Source organism: Rhinatrema bivittatum, chromosome 1 (assembly GCF_901001135.1).
Source record: "Rhinatrema bivittatum chromosome 1, aRhiBiv1.1, whole genome shotgun sequence".
NCBI lineage: Eukaryota > Metazoa > Chordata > Amphibia > Gymnophiona > Rhinatrematidae > Rhinatrema > Rhinatrema bivittatum.
Genome location: NC_042615.1, coordinates 524,011,172 through 524,028,830, shown reverse-complemented (window position 1 = coordinate 524,028,830; position 17,659 = coordinate 524,011,172). Strand labels below are relative to the sequence as shown.

General features: G+C 45.1%; 1 protein-coding gene across 1 annotated transcript in view; it reads right to left on the bottom strand.

The window, feature by feature from the left end:
- The window catches only part of KANK1 (KN motif and ankyrin repeat domains 1), a 169,491-nt gene that overhangs the window by 1,404 nt on the left and 150,428 nt on the right, over positions 1–17,659 (bottom strand). The window contains 3 exon segments of the mRNA XM_029613151.1: positions 309–5,419; positions 5,422–5,452; positions 13,269–13,411. Coding sequence (XP_029469011.1) covers positions 5,259–5,419; positions 5,422–5,452; positions 13,269–13,411 — 335 coding nt within the window. The 3' untranslated portion in view covers positions 309–5,258.

Below are 17,659 nucleotides of genomic sequence, written 5' to 3'. Positions count from 1 at the left end.
GCAGCATGGCCAGGCATTTGGACATAATCAGTGAATTCTAGTTTACGAAGGATAGGGGAAAAGCTCTCTCGCTTAAACAAATTTTAGCTGGCTTTGCTAGATATAAGTTTGATTTATATCATGATACAGTTCATGAAACAAATGGATTGGCTAAATACTTTCTACTACTGTGGTTGTGTACATGTCAAGCTACAAATACACAGATCTTGACTTCCCCCACCCCCATCCTTCCAGACTCTCAATATGTAAACACTGGAATACTTCAATGCCACTTGCATTCTTTATTAAAAAAAAATAAAAGTACTAACCGGTGACTGGGCTTTGGAAAAATTGACAGCATAGAGAAGAACTGCTATATCTTTATGCCCAGCATCCAGGGCAATGGACAATGCTGTGCTACCATCCTGAAAACCAAAACACAGGGTCAACCATATTAATTCACAGAAACAGACTTTAACAGCAGATAAAGACCACAAGGCCCATCCAGTTTGCTCATTTTCCCTATCTACTGCAATACCACAGAACCTACTTGATCTCTGGCTTTCTCCTCCCTTCCCCAACATGAAGGATCCTCTGGTATCTGTCTACAATTTTAATGAATTCTGATGCCCTGCTATAGAAGTATGTTCCTTCAATTCAGAATCTTCTTGACAATTTAACCAGTTTATGTTCTGCCACTCATCTATAGTAACTCTACATACCTGCTATGAAAACACAACATACATATGACCTTCCTTCCAACTTCTACTGCACAAGTATATGTCTTAGTTGAAATGAGGATAAAACCAGAGAGAAAACACATATTGCACAAGAACTAGACGCTACTAGCAATGCTGATGCCCTCTACAATACTTCAAATATCCACCCAACAGGGCTATATTTACATCTGTTTTGATGGTATGAATCACTTATGGCCAACCACTGGTCTACACGTTTCCCCTCTCTTTTAATTTTGAACCTTTAGCTTTCAGGTTGACAGAAGATCAAATTGTTGCCATCACTGTTGCTTGTTCTCTTGGACAAAAGGTTGTACCCCCCCCTGTATAAAACACAGTTTTTCAGATGTATGTAAGGAAAATAACAATTCTTACTCTATATCACTTATATCATTTTAAGACTCAGTTTCTCTTTCTTTAATTTTTTTTATTTTATTTTTCAAGCCATTCCCTCACCACTATCATGAACCTTTGCGTGAGTGTAAGTGTCTATGTGTAGGTAGGAGTCAGATAGCCTCACACTAATTGGATATGACTGGCTTATAGTGTGCATGCCTGCCACCACTGGAGAGAACAGGGTGGGGATCTGAGGGGGTTTACTGCCTTTCTAAAATAAAATAAAGCTGGAGAAGGCTTAATGGGCCTTGCAAAATAAACTGACACAATCAATGTATGTAAGTGTCAGTTGTTTGATACTGTTTGGATGTTTTATCTTGTATACTTGTCTTGGTGCAACTTTTACTGGGAAAGGCGGGTTACAAATAGATAGATTAATACTAAAGCAACAGTGCCCTTTCTCTACTAATCATTTCTGAGTCAGTAGGAAGCTTCAAAAAAACAAACTCAAACACATCACCACTACAGCACAGCTTTGAAAATACTATTTACAATGTAATAAATTTAGAGCTGGAAACATGCCAGATGGAAGGCTGCAGCCTCTCCCTGATCCTTTCTGCTCTTCCTTGGCAAGGATAGGATGTAAACAAAACCCAACAACTCAATTGGATCTTTTGGCATCTTCTCAAAGCCAGAACCATAACTTTATAAATATAGCAACTTTGCTAAAGCTTTCATGGGCACTTGTTTTGCAAATGGACGTGGCAAAATTTAAAAATATCCTTTAAGCTGAAAAACAGTAAATAGACACTGTTGCTTTATGACACAAAGAAGTCACATGTCCCACTGACACATGAAAAACTGAAACACAAACACAGCAAAACCAAAACAAGCTCTTTCTGTTCTTTTACTTTTTTCTGACCAACCTTTCCGATGCCATAATCTTATATCTTATTTATCTCACTCCTGATTGAGGGACTGCAAACCTGTCTGATTTTCAGACTGCTAAATGTACAGGATGACTAAAAAATAAGTTCATAAGAGTTTTAATTTTTTCAAGCACTGTATGTCCTGAAAGCCTGACCTATTTCAGGTTCCTGAGGGTAGATATCCCTAATCTACAGCCAAGATGATTTTCTATTTGATCAAGAGCATTATCTGGTTTTTTTTGTCAAGCAATATCAATATGACCAATTCCTCCTCTTGGTCAGTCTGCAGAACAGAGACCAGTTGGCCAATTCATACTGTGAAAAGACTCTCACCACACACTACTATTCTTCAAACACACCAAAAAAATTTCCATGCATCATTCCACTTAGAATGACTGAAAAGAAATTGCAATTATTTTGTGTAGCCCTTCTTCTAGGTTGTACTGAGAAGACAGGGTCACACTCAATCCCAGGGCTAAGTTCTAAAACGTTCTACAAGCAACAGCATGGATTCTCTGATGGCTGGGGATGGGGGGAGGGGGCGGGGTAGGTAAAATGGGAGTAAACCTCCAGGGCCACGGCACAGGGTGAACGTATTTATTATGGGTGTTAATTCTGAATATAAGTGCCAAAAAATCAAATACGACCCTGGATGGATGTTCCAAACAAAGTTTACACCGACATTTCTTCACCTTTACATCTATGTCCAATATGAAATCCAAATTCAACTCAGTTTTTCTAAAGGTAGCTCAGTGATGCATGTTCTGGGATATTCCTCCTTCTAAGGCATGCAAAGCAAAGCTCCCAGGCTGGAATGGGGTCCCTCAGCTAGACTTTCTTCTCTCTTTCCAGAAAGGAAAAATATCCAAGGTTTTTCATTGATGACTCTCCAAAGTCACCAGTCCCCTCAGTCCTTTCTCTTCCAGGGGTAGAAATTCCCGTGTGTGTAGTTTGTGGAGGGTCTCCAGGTATCTTTGAAAAACTCTCCCTTCTTTCTGATACTTGGATCTTTCTAGTGGAAAAGCCCAAAAATCTGTAACTCGGGAAACTCCTCTACTTTGCCCACTCCTGGGCAGGCAGAAATGTTCTCTCTAAACAAATAGGCCAACCACAATCTCCAAAATATAAAAACCTTCACAGAGATGCTCCATTCCAACCACTGGATGTGACATGGAAAATTTAGGTTTCTCTTTTCCTAGCCCATTACAGGACAGGGGCCTTTCTCTCTATGAGCGGGATTAGTGGAACCAGAAAAATCAGAATAAAGTCCCAAAATCCTTAGAAGAATTCAAAATGCTGAGACACACTCACTAGCCACTGGTGGACCAGCAAGATACTATCTCATTTCCTTTCCTGTGTCAGCCTGTGGTGCGAAGCCCAGCCTAACAGGAATAGGGGAACAAAGAAAAACTTCAACTGCCACACCAAAAACCCACACAAAATGCAAACAACAAGCTGCTCTTGAGCAGGCAGGAGCCCACCACTGCAGCAACCTCACAGGAGGTGATGGGGCAAAATGGTATGCTCCTTTCAAGGGCCTACTTTAGGGATAAATACTAGTGGAGATCACAATGGGTTTGTAATAACAAAGTTTAAGCACGAGAGAGGCATACAAATTATATTGCTTGCCCAAATTTAACACGAGAATTAACATACCTTCAGAAAACATACAGCATCAATTAACATTTCTGAACGTACAACACATAGAAGGCACACACAAATTTAAAATACTGACAGACTGTACACTTAAGTATCTTCCCTAGGTTGCATGTATAAACATAAAAGCTTATTTCTCAAATTATAAGTAAGCATACTTCCCTTATTGGGTTGAAATGGCTAATTAACAAGAACTGGGTCTTCACATGCAGATCTCCTGCTCTATTTACTATTCTGTCACAGTGAGGAGGATGGGGGGAGAATGTGTACAATGTAATAAATATCTCATTTCAAATGAAATTTGCCATACAAAGGAGACATCTCTTTTCACACAAGAGTTGATTTTGTGTGTTATCTGAAATTCCCAGCACCTGGATCCCCAGCTGCAATTTGAAGAGAAAGTATTGCACAACACTCTTTATCTACAGCGAGATGTTTTCCACAGCACAAACATCCCCCTCAAGATAGAGCAGTGCACATTCAAAGTATTGTGAAATAACTTGTGTACATCTAACTCAGTATTTTAGTTTAAAAATTCATTATTTGCATTTGCTGATTAAAAATCACCAACAAGGCAAGGTAAAAAATCAATAATACATTGAATAGCAGCAAAAAACATTACACACTGGACAATAAATACACCCAAGACAGCAAATCACACACAAAAAGTATATATAATCACATAAAATCCCCCCAAAGCAGCACAAGAGGCAATCAGGCCCACAGGTAATCAATAAGTACATACATTGATCCAAAAACTGTGCACATTTCCTCTGATTCTTTTTCTTGTTATGTTCTTCACAAGGCAAAAGCAGATTTCAGTTTCTCACTAGCCTTTTTTGATCTAGCAATGTGATATCTAACTTACAACATTGCTCTAAGACAAATGATATAAGCAGCATATTGTACCTTCAAATTTTAGACTATATATAAGCAGACAATGGCCAGTTGCTGATAAATGACCATATTTTTCAGAAGTACGATGGTGAACTTACTGCATGAGCACCCAAGGGTCAACTTGAAACAAAGTCCTACTGATCCCCCCCCCCCCCCCCCCCCGTGCACCTGTGAGCATGGTTCAGTGAGTCCTCATACCTGCCACTTTATACAGCATGAGCTCAGAAATGATTCTCTCTTCCTGTTTTAGAGTATTTTAATTTATATTAAATGCCTGCTTGAATGTTTACAGGGCTCCAGATAAATTGTGTTAAGGGGAGATTTAATTCAGAAATGCACTTCTGAGTAAATAAAAGTATTACTGTCTTGATATTTATGTGCTCCAATGAAAAACTGTCCACCAAATAGCACTGTCCCCTCACGTCTCAGCGGAATATATGCCATGCTGAACTGCAGTGTAACAAGAGCCCAATATGTGAAAACAACTGTAGGTTAAGACGATTTATAATCAGCCTGTGTTTACCTAAATTGGGGAGGGGTTCAAGCTCTAGATTTAACGAAGGAAAATGCAAATCCTTCACACCCCGATTCAAAACCACTACTGCTTAATGAATATTTCATCCTTTCTGCCACCCCCACTAACATACTTCAAAGAATAAAAGGACAGAGTCCTATTCGATATAGTAATCCCCCAGACCTTTCTGTGGTGACTTACATTATCTGCTTAGGGCAGCATTGCATCCAGACTGAGGCCAGTAGCAGCCTTCACTATCTCCACGTGGCCATGCTCGCTGGCGCACATTAAGGCACTGGAGCCTTCATCATCCTGGACATTGACATCTGTACCGCATGCCAGCAGGGCCCTCACCATATCTATCCGTCCGGGCTTACTGCAAGCATGAGTGCCGTCTGACCAGCCTACAGAAAGGAGAAGCAGAACAAAAGGTGTCATATAAGACAATACCAAGCTCCTGTGGTCAATACCAGGGCAATGTTCAACACTACATGTCACTGAGATGATCAGAGGCTTATTTATCTATTCTCCAGCAGAAAGCACCTAAGGAATAGTGACTAAAATGTTAATTTTCTTATAAGATGGCATGAAGCTTCTATTCAGCTTTATGGGAATGGGAAGGAAGAAAATGTATTCTATAAAGGGGAACTATACAAAAATGGCAGAAAGCAGAGTTGCTTACCTGTAACAGATGTTCTCCCAGGACAGCAGGATGGTAGTCCTCACATGTGGGTGACATCATCAGGATGGAGCCCAATCACGGAACACTTTTGTCAAAGTTTCTAGAACTTTGACTGGCACACTGAGCATGCCCAGCATGTCACCAACCCTGCATCCAGTAAGGATCCCCCTTCAGTCTAGTCTTATAGTAACCAACCCTGCATCCAGCAAAGTCCCCCTTCAGTCTCGTCTTATAGTAAACGTACGAGCAAAAAAAAAAAATATGTAAGCGACCAAACTCCGCGGGGGGGGGGGGGGGGGTGGCGGGCGGGATTCGTGAGGACTAAGATCCTGCTGTCCTGGGAGAACACCAGGACAAGCAGGATAGTAGTCCTCACATGTAGGTGATTAGCAAGCTACAGGATGCCCTGACAGAATGAGCCAAAAACACCTAACGACATGCAACAGGCACAACAATTGGGATGGTTTTGGATAGGAGGACAGCCTGAATGTCACAGTGGGTCGAACGAAGGAAGTTGGGTTATTAAACTGGAAGCAAATTTATTTATTTTATTTTATTTAACATTTCTTTTATACCGATATCCGTTCGCACATCGTATCGGTTCACAGTGAACAAAAAACCATTGGGCAGTGCCCGTACATATAACAGATAACATAATATAATTACGTAGGACAGACTGGCCAAAGATGGAATCTTGCCTGCCAGCCTTGTCGAGACAATAATGAGCTGCAAATGTGTGGAGGGAGCTCCATGTGGCAGTAAGAGGTACAGAACGGAGGTGTGCTACTGATGTTGCCATAGCCCTTACTGAATGCGTTTTTATGCGTTCCTTTAATGGAAGGCCTGCCTGCTGGTAGCAGAAAGAAATGCAGTCTGCCAGCCAGGTGGATAGGGTCTGCTTGCCCTCCTGAACTCCTAATTTGTTTTTATCAAAGGAGACAAACAGTTGGGCGGACTTCCTATGGGCTGCAGTGCGGTCTAAATAGAAGGCAAGGGCATATTTACAGTCCACAGTCCGCTCACCTGGTTGTGAATGAGGCCTTGGAAAAAAAGTTGGAAGTATTATGGTCTGATTTAAGTGGAAATCAGAGACTACCTTTGGTAGGAATTTAGGGTGAGTGCGGAGTACCACTCGATCATGAAAAAATTGGGTATATGGTGGGTATAATATCAGCGCATGTAGCTCGCTGACTCTACGAGCTGATGTTATGGCAACTAGAAAAATCACTTTCCAAGTGAGCTATCGAAGCTCACAGGAGTGCAGGGGCTCGAACAGATGTTTTATGAGCCATGCTAGGACAAAGTTAAGGTCCCATGTGTTATGGTTTTGAGGTGTTGGAGTGGATTCTTGGGTACTGCGGTGATGGCCACTCCCATGGGGAGGAGCCCCGTGAGGAACCGCAGTACTAGGCTAGACTCTATACACGCAGACACAGAGAATCCGTATTTATTATACAGCTTGGTGGTACTGCCCAGGGTGGCAGCAGTGATGTAACCTGTAGAATTATTCCAGGGATCCTCAGGAGAGGAGAACAGTCCCACATTCGTGTTGATGGTAAGCAGTGCAGGGTAGTAGAGGAAGTCCCGGATGCAGACTCCCAATGCTGAAGATGAGACAGACTGATAATGTTAGTTACTCACTGAAGTGGATAGCTGTATTGATGAAAATCCTGGCAGGCAGAAGTAGTTGAACTGTAGGCACCAAGGTAGGGAAAGCAGGCCCTCGAGGAGCGAGTACCCAGGTTAGTGCTGAATTACCCTGAAGGCAGAGAGAGCTTCCAGCGGCAGCAAAGAAATGGCAGAGTAGCTTAGACCGGAGGCAATCCAATCCTATCTCGATCCTTGCTAACTCAGTTTGTTAGCAAACGAAGGGCAGGCTAAATACCCGGATGGCGTGACAACACTCAGAGGGGACGCCCCCGAGGTTCCGCCATGACGTGGATAAAGACGTGGGTGGTGTGTGCGCGCGCACCCTAGGAGGCCCTCAGGAGAAACATGGCGAACACCATCGCCGTTGCTGTTCCGGGGATGCCGGAGAGCGCGGCATGAAGACATGGCAGCAGCCATCTTCCCAAGGCTTGAGGAGAGAGAAGGAAGAAAGGTGAGGCACAGAGGTCGAAGCCGTCTGAGACCGACGGACGCAACACCATGCTGTAACTGGAGGACGCAGTGGAGGCTTCAGTTGTAGCAAGCCTCTCAAAGCGAGCTACAAGAGGTTGCACCGAGATTGGGGCATCTCCTACACCTTTGTGGTAAGCGGCTATGGCGCTGATATGTACTAGGATGGAGGAAGTTTGTAGGCCAGATTCCGAGAGATAGTCCAGGAACCTTGTTGTGGGGCAGGAAAATGGATCTATTTCTTTTGTGGTGCACCAAGAGGACATTCTTTTCCACTTGGAACGATACGATCTTCTAGTAGGAGGCTTTCGTGAAGCTACCAGGACCTGGGAAACACTGTCAGAGAGGTCAGATGATTGCAGTATTAACCTTTCAACATCCAAGCTGTCAGAGACAGGGAGTGAAAGTTCAGATGACGCAACAGCCCGTTGTTCTGCATTATCAGAGTTGGATCTGTGCCCAGGTGAATTGGTTGCTGGATTGAGAGGTCGCGTAGGATGGGAAACCAAGCTTGACGTGGCTAGTGAGGGGCTATGAGAATCATAGTGCCCCCATCTTGTCGTAACTTCACGAGAGTCTTGCTGATGAGTGGAAGTGGAGGATAGGCATAGAGAAGACCCATTGACCACGAGTGGGCGAAGGCATCTCGTGGAGGTGCAGAGAGTAGAAATTGCGGTGTAGAGAGTAGAAATTGTTCACTTTGCAGTTGTGAATTGACGCAATGAGGTCTATGGACGGGTGGCCCCACTGGTGAAAACTTTGGGTTGCTACAGTGGGATCTAGGGACCATTTGTGGGGATGAAAGGTTCGACTGAGGTTATCTGCCATCACATTGTCCACACCTGCCAGATAGGTCGCTCTCAGTAGCATGGAATGGGAGAGAGCCCAGGCCCATATCTGTACTGCCTCCTGGCATAGCAGGTAAGAGTCTGTGCCCCCTTGCTTGTTGAGGTACCATATTGCTACCTGGTTGTCTGTTTGAAACAGGATTTCCTTGTTGGCGAGGCAATCCCGAAATGCGAAGAGGGCATATCGAATTGCCCGGAGCTCCAGAAAGTTTATCTGGGGCTTTGCTTCCGAAGTTGTCCAGGTTCCCTGGGTTTGGAGGTTGCTGACATGGGCCCCCCCAACCCAGGTTGGCTGCATCTGTTGTCAAAGTAATTTGAAGTGTGGAAGTTGGAAGGGTAGTCCTATTTGTAGATTGGACTCCTGTATCCACCAAGCCAGGGAGAGACGAAGCTGGTTGGTGACGTGGACAATGTGGGACATGTGTTGAGTTGATTGGGACCACTGGGACTTTATAAAGTCCATTGTGTTACTCTCATGGCTAGTTGCGCCATTGGAGTTACATGAACCGTGGACGCCATGTGACCTAGTAAGGTTAATAGATGACGAGCTGTAGTGGTTCGACGAGTCTGCACTGCCTTGGCTAAGGTTGATAGCGTGCGTGCCTGATCCTTTGAGAGAAAGGCTTTGGCGTGGACTGTGTTTAGATCTGCCCCGATGAACGAAAGGGTATGTGATGGAGTCAGATGTGACTTGGAATAGTTTATTAGAAATCCCAAGGACTGTAGCAGACTGATGGTAAAATGGAGGGAGTGAAGCACTACTTTCTGGGATGGACTCCTTAGTAGCCAATCCTCTAGATATGGATAGACGTGGATGTTGTTTTGTTGCAAGTGAGCTGCGACTACTGCCAGGCATTTGGTAAATCCCCGAGGTGCTGATGCCAGACCGAATGGAAGCACTGGGTATTGAAAATGTTTGTGGCCGACTAGAAATCTGAGGTATTTTTGATGAGGAGGGTATATGGAAATGTGTGCATAAGCCTCCTGAAGATCTAGACAGCAGAGCCAATCTCCCTGTTGTAGGAGAGGGATCATGGTGCCCAGGGTTACCATTCTGAACTTTTCTTTGCGAGGATGTTTGTTCAGGGCGCGAAAGTCCAATATAAGATGAATGCCGCCTGACTTTTTTGGAATTAGAAAATACCGAGAGTAGAACCCTTGACCCCACTGCAGTCGAGGTACCGGTTCCACGGCGTTGGACTGCAGAAGGATCGAGAGCTCTGCCTCGAGAAGCGGAGAGCGGTCGACTAGACCACACGCCGGACATGGTGAAGTGCTCGGTGCTAGCGTGAGAAAGTTTAGATGGTAACCCTGTTTGACCACAGACAAGACCCATTGGTCTGTAGTAATTGTGTGCCATATGTTGGCAAAATGGCTCAAGTGACCTCCCATGGGAATGGGTGTGGCAGACGGGGGTTGACTTCTGCTCTCTAGAAAGGAGTCAAAATCCTGATGCTGGACCAGTCTGCGGAGCTGGTTGGGCTTTTGGGGCCCTCGGTTGTCGAGGCTGGCTTCTTTGGTGAGGTCTTGGTTGCCGAGTACAGGATGGAGGTGGATAATACCTACGTGGCTTATAGGAAAACCTCCTAGGATCCCGTCTAAAAGACCTCTTTGCAATAGATGGGAAGTCCGAGGGGAAAGAGGACAGCTGACGCAAGGTGTCATGATGATCTTTTAATTGCGCAACTGTTTCCTGAATTTTGTTGCCAAATAAATTATCCCCTGTACGTGGAAGATCTACTAGTCTTTCTTGGACTTCCTGGTGTAGGTCAGAAGACTTGAGCCATGCCCAGCATCTGGCGCTTATGCCTGCTGCTGATACTCTTTAGGCAGTTTCAAAGATATCATATGCTGCTCTCACTTTGTGCTTTCCAGCATAGAGTCCTTTTTGAAGGATTATATTAAGTCCTTCTTGATATTCATCTGGTAGGGTCTTGGAGAACTCTTGGACTTTCTTCCAAAGATTCCTTGAGTACTGAGTCATGTATAGTTGATAAGCTGCTATACGTGCCATCAGCATAGAGCCATGGAAGACCCTCCATCCAAAAGTGTCTAAGGATTTTTGTTCTTTACCTGGAGGGGCAGAAGAATGAGGCCGGGATCTTTTGGTCTTCTTCTGAGCAGACTCAACGACCACAGATTGATGGGGCAGTTGGCTTTCATGAAACCCCGGAGCTGACTGGACCAGGTAGGTGGCATCAGTTTTTCTGTTCACTGGTGGAACTGTGCCAGGGTGCTCCCAGGTGCGTTGTAGCAAATCAAGGAGCACCTCATGAACTGGAACTGCCATCACTTCCTTAGGGGCATCAACAAATTGTAATACCTCAAGCATCTTGTGCTTGGCATCCTCCTCTGTTTGTAAATTGAAAGGGATGGTTTCAGACATCTCTTTAATGAAGTTGGCAAATGTAAGGTCTTCAGGAGGGGAGTGTCTGTGTTCTTCTGGGGTGAAGGCTCTGACAGGAGTTCATCCAAGTCTTGAGTGTCAGAAGAATCATCACCCCAGGGATCATATGGTGCATCCCCAGTACCTTGAGGGCGTTCAGATCGAGGTATGGTTCCAAATCCGGCCGAATCTGGAGGAGGCACCGATGGGAAGGATGGAGGTACCGATGGAGGCACTGAGGACAACGATGGCATCGATGGAATCAGTGCTTTCGATGGACGTTGGGGTCGCATTAGACCCGATGGTCCTGGAACCGGCTCCGGCATCGGTAAATTTTATTCCTCATCCGAGGACAATGGGATAGGTATCAGTATCAGCGGTCTTGGAAGTGCCGATGGCATGGCAGGAGCAGGCACCGATGGCAAAGCACCGATTAAGGTATCCAGGCGCTCGAGAAGCGGAGCCAGCATGGTAGGCATCGGGTTGGGCACCAGCATGGGAGCCAGTGTCGGTGGAGATTGGAATCCCTGAAGTGCCTGGAGTACTGCCTCTTGGACCATCTGGCCCAATTCCTCCCTGAAGGCTGGCATTGGTAGCACAGCCACCAGGGGTGGAGGCTCGGAGGGCGTTGCCGGAGGGTCCACATGTATTAGTGGAGTCTTGGCTCCCAGCACCGGTGGCGGTGGAGAACGCCTTGGTGTCCCGGGTCCAGAGGGTGATGGGGCCCCTTCTCCCCAGGACTTCTTGGCTGGTGGTTCTGTCAATGCCGATGTTTTTCCCGATACTCGGTCCGGTCCTTCTCTGGCACCGAGGAAGATGTCGATGCCTTCAAACGTGAAGAGGCTGGTGAAGGACGGTCACCAGTGCTTCGATGGTGCTGTGACTTTGGTGGCGACGGAGTTGTTGAAATGGAAGGCTTTCGTCTCAGTGTCGCCTTGGCTGGAGTAGATAGACACACTTGCTTAAAGAGGTGTTCCATCTTTTCCAAGTGGGCCCTGCGGCCTTTTGGCGTCATTTGGGCACAGTTAGTGCACTGTTGGATGTCGTGAGCGGGGCCCAAGCCCAGGACACATACTTCGTGAGGGTCAGTAATGGACATAGTCCTCAGGCACTTGGGGCACTTATGGAACCAAGTCACCATCTTTTTAGAAAAAATAAAGGAGGCACGCGGTCGGTGGCCATCGGGCACCGATGGAAAAACACCGCTGGGAACCGACCGTGAAGGACGAGGTAAACTTACCGGCGTCAACGAAGGTCGGTGGTCAATGGGAGTCCCCGGGATGGGGGAAAATTTTAAGGTTTTTGAAATAAATTTCCGTGAGGAAAAAGTTGTGAGGAATTCTCACAGAGCTCCAGAAATCCGTGAGGCTACTGCTGTGCGGAAAAAAGGAGACTGAAGGGGGGACCCCCTACTGGATGCTGGGTTGGTGGCATGCTGGGTATGCTCAGTGTGCAAGTCAAAGTTCTAGAAATTTTGATAAAAGTGTTCCGTGATTGGGCTCCATCTTGATGATGTCACCCACATGTGAGAAGTACCATCCTGCTTGTCCTAGGAGAAAGCATGTGATCATACCTTTTAACCTGCTCAGTTATTAATGAGGAAGAATTTTATTACTTTCAAAAGCAATGAAACGGAGTAAATGATTGTAGGGGGGCAAGTTAATCCTCTAGTGAGTGTCCTATGCTTATAAAGAAACCAAGAGGTGTGCTTTACATAAAACATAACTGGTTAAATATACAGCATGCACATGTTGGAGGGTGCAAGAAAAAAGCATTACAGCCCATTCTTCATTTACATTTCTTGTCATGCAACCAAGAAAATTTTAAAACAATTTTGCAGTTTAGGGCCAGTCTGAAACTTTCTCATAAGCTCAGTGGGTAAGACTGAGCTACACAATAGGTTACCTTGATATTCCTGCACATGATGCAAAAATGTTTGGCAAACATTTTCTAGATCAAAATATAAAAACATGGCTTCAAGGCAGGGACCAGCTCCAATGCTGTGTGAAGAATGACAACAAGCAGCCCATGGCATTTTTTGGGCCTGGGATGTGGCGGAATGGCCCATGTTCAAACCTCCTAATAATGCAGTTACACATCTGCATTTCAGTTCCATAAAGGCAGCTCTACAAGGTTTCTGCAAGGCTGGTTAATCTGAATAGTATCAGACGGGGGATGGTGCTGACCTGACTGGCTTTAGCATTCACATCACCACAGCTGAAGAGCTCCTCCACAATCCTCATGTCCTTCTCCGCCTCCACGGCTGCCAGGGCAGCCAGCATGATAGGGGTATAGCCGGCTTTGTTCTGATGATTTACGTTGCATGCATCTGCAAAGAAATGAGGTATTCTATTTTGACAGGCAAACACTTGAAAATCAGCAATTGTGCAAATGAACTGAGGACACTGCTACTAGAATAGCTTATCTGACACTGCCGGAACCATGCGCATAATGAAAGCTTTTCAGATGAAGACCAGGAGAAAGAGGCGCTTACTGCTCAGCAGTCAGAACGAGAATACCACTCTCCATTTTTAACTGCTTGCATGATGCAACACAAGGAGTTGTAGAAGTCAAACCAACACACAGTGAAGCTATTTATTGGCAAACTGAGGCACTATTCATGCCTGGTGAGGATATGTATCTTTTTTTTTTTTCACACACACACAATGATATTTTGTGCAGTACTAACTGGGCTCTAGAATTCACTCCCTACTGTTCATAGTTGGGGTGATATTTCACACTGGCACTGCTGCCAGAATGCATGAGACAAAGCCTTTCTAACATTCCACTGTCTTGTAGTTACTTACTGTATAGTGATGGCATTAGCCTAAAAAAAAAAAAAAGGCTGCAAGTGTTACGTCCACCCTTTTTGGAAGGTTAGAAAGATTTACACATTGATCAGTTTCCAGAACTAAACTTAGTTTTGCCTGTGAACACTGAATCCTTTGAAAGGCAGCCAGAGATTGAGGGAGTTGCTCTTTTTGTTTAATAAGAAAAAAAATGCAATAAAGTCATGCCTACTTTTAAAACCACTAATACAGCAGTACTGGCAAGATTGTGCCAATTTACCACTGCATTTTTGTTTTGTGAGGACTCCCTTTTTTTTTTTTAAATCCTAATATCTAAATGTTTTTTTTGGAATAAAAACAAACGCTTTTTATTTTAGCTACATTTAAAAAAATTTTTTAGCCCACATTTCAGTGTTTTTTTGTCCACGAGCCAAATAGTTTTGTATCCCCAGTGGGGTTAGATGCAAGGCATTAACACCCCACTCCCTCAAATCCCCTCCATGCTGTACAGGTTCTCAATCTCAGTTCAAAAGCCATGAAAGGACCATCCTTGTCTCATGACTCAGATCTTATGTTTGATCTCAGCTAAAGACAGGATAAGAAGAGAGTGCAATGGACAGGAAACAGAACAAGAGAGAAGCAAAATCAGGGGAGAAAGTTACAGAAAACGTCAGGGGCTCTTCTTGAAAATGCAGAATTGGAGGATGTGTGTCAGAGCAAGAGAGAAAAGAAAATAAAGGAGACGAGGTGCAACAAGAGAAAATCAACAAAAAGGGGAAAGCAAGTTTGCTTACCCTGTGGGTAACTGACAGCAAACGGACTCATTGCTCAAAGATAGAACTTTGAACTCTACTAAGCATGTGTGGGAATTCCTACGCGAGTGTTGCCTTGTGAGCATCCTCAGTCAGTAGAGCTAAATCTAACTATGTAGTCAACTCTCCAGGGAGGTGGATGGGTATTCCATGGCTAATTCATCCTATCTAAGGAAAACACCATTTACGGTAAGCAAACTTGTTTTTTCTGTCGATAAGCAGAATTAGCTGTACTAACTATTACTTAGGGGAAGTCTCAAGCTAAGGGTTGCAATGGAGCATTTACTTAGTAAGCAACTTGTCCCCACCGTGAAGAGTGGACTACAGAGAAAACTGCCTGTCCAAATTTAGTCAGTTCTCGATAGGCTATCCAGACAGCAGTGGGATATAAAGGTATGAATAGACGACCAAGTTGCAGTTTTGCAGATATTCTCAATGGGCACTTCACAAAGATTATCTATAGAGGAGGCCAAAGTTCTTACTTGATCTTTAACTGAATCTGCGAGTTGTAATCCTGCTAAGTGACAGCAGTATTGGATGCATTCAGTCAACCAATTAGATAAGGTTTGCTTGGTGACCATAGCTCCCAGACAATTTGGGTTGTAGGCTACAAAAAGCTGATTGGTTTGATGATGGGAATACATTCTTCCTTTGTAGTATGCCAAAGCCAATTTGCAGTCTAAAGTGTGAACGGCTTTCTTGCCATGTGACCTTGGGAAAAATGTTGGCAGCATGATGGATTGATTGATTGATTGATGTGAAAATGGGATACCAATTTTTGCAGAAACGGGAACAAGTGTGGAGAACCACTCTGTTATTTAAAAAACTGCAGATAAGGAGAATAGTGAACAAGAGCCTGGACTTTGTTGACCCTTCTTGCTGAAGTGATGGCAAAGAGAAAAATTATCTTCCAAGTCTAAACTTTTAGTGAAGCCAATTCCAGAGGCTCAAACAAAGGCTTCATTAACTCACAGTGGAAGTACAACATTAAGATCCCACAGTATAGAAGGTTTTTGAACCAGGGGTTTGACATGTAACAGACCTTTCATGAATTGAGATATTAGTGGATGAGTACATATTGGTTTACTGTCCACCATGTCATGGCATGCTGCTATGGGGCCGAGATGCACTCACTGAATTTGTGATAAGATATGAGTTTGAAAGATGAAGTTATTGTAATAAATGCTGAGGTTTACATGAGAAAGAGCAGGGCTGGATTTGCACAGCTGGCAGTGAGGAGAGGGTAGTGGGCACCACCCCTCTCTCCTCTACTGAGATATGGGAAGGGAGTGGTCAACTCCCAGCCTGCTTACCTAAAGTGGAGCTGTCCCGACCCTGTGCTTCAGACACAGCAGCAACCTAAAAGAAATTCAGCACAGGGCCTGCAGCCTGCGGGTCACACACTCAAGGTCATGTCCCATCCTCCCACACGGGCTTCCTGTTACTATGGAAACCTGTGCAAGAGGAAAGGCCTTGAACATAAAGTTGCAAGCCTCACAGTGAATTTTTTTAAGGTTGCTGCTGCTGCTGCACAAAATTAGGATAACGCCACTTTAGGTAGGTGGTGTTATGGTTTTGAGGTGTTGGAGTGGATTCTTGGGTACTGCGGTGATGGCCACTCCCACGGGGAGGAGCCCCATGAGGAACCGCAGTACTAGGCTAGACTCGAGACATGCAAACAGAGATTTGTCTTTTATTATACAGCTGAATGATACCACCAGAGGTGGCAGTAGTGAGGTGATCCAGTAGTAGCAGTCCAGGGGCCCTCGGCAGAGGAGACCCGTCTCACAATGGTAGATGTTAGCAGTACACGGTAGTAGTAGTAGTATAGGGAGTTCCGGAGGCAGGTTCCCAGTGCTGAGCTGTAGATGAGACAGACTGATAAAGGTTAGATTACTCACTAAGTTGGTAGCTGTATTGCTGGAGATTCCAGCAGGCAGAAGTAGTTGGATTGCAGGCACCAAGGCAGGGAGAGCAGGCCCTCGAGGTGCGAGTACCTGGTATCCCAGATAGGCACCTCTAAACACCATTTAGAATATCTATTCCACTTGAAGGCATAGTTGCACCTTGTTGATAGTTTTCTAGACCAGCGGTTCTCAACCGGTGTGAGGCGACACACCAATGTGTCGCCAAGCACCAGCTGGGTGTGTTGCGGCTCCTGGTGTCCCACAGCCCCAGTTATATTTCCCTTTACCTTTTTTCTGCCCCTGCGGGCCAATGGGAAACCTCCTCCCTTTTTCCTGCCCCTGCGGGCCAATCGTAAGCTTCCTCCCTTCTTCTTGCCCCTGCGGGCCAATCGGAAGCCTCTTCCCTTCTTCCTGCTAGTGGAAGGAGGAAGCCGCTGATTGGCCAGTGGGGCAGGAAGAAGGGGGAAATCTCACAGCCCGGGGGTGGGGTGGTTTGAGGGGGACTGGGAGGAGTGGCAGTGTCCAGGCCCGTGGCAGTGAAGAAGCCCGACCCTGTGCCGCCACAGGCTGGAAGTGCTGAAATTAAACACAGCAGTGAGAGACAAAGAAAAGAGGCCAGCCGCGCCAGGATTTCCTGCTTCCAAAGCGGCAGGGAACTGCGATAGAGTAGGAATTCCCCAAAGCGGCAGTGAGTCGCAAGCACAAAGAGTCCGGTTGCTCAGGGGATTCCCCCCCGATGCAACAGTGAGCGCGGCAAAGCCGCAATTAAAGTAAAAGTGGTACTCAGCCAATCTGATTACAGATGGGGTAATTGGAGCTCCCATTTCTCCAGGTTTGCAGAAACGGGGACATGTGTGGAGAACCACTTTGTTATTTAAATTTTCTTGATCTCTGATTGCATCTCTTGGTACTTATGTTATTCTCTTTCACCACAATATCTGGTTTTGATGTATCAATCTTCCTGTTGATAGGAAAAGGAATATCCCAGGTGATCACAACTTCGTTGTTCTCCTCTATTCTATTAGGGTTGTGCTCCCAATGTTTGTTTGGTATGTTGATATTATAATGT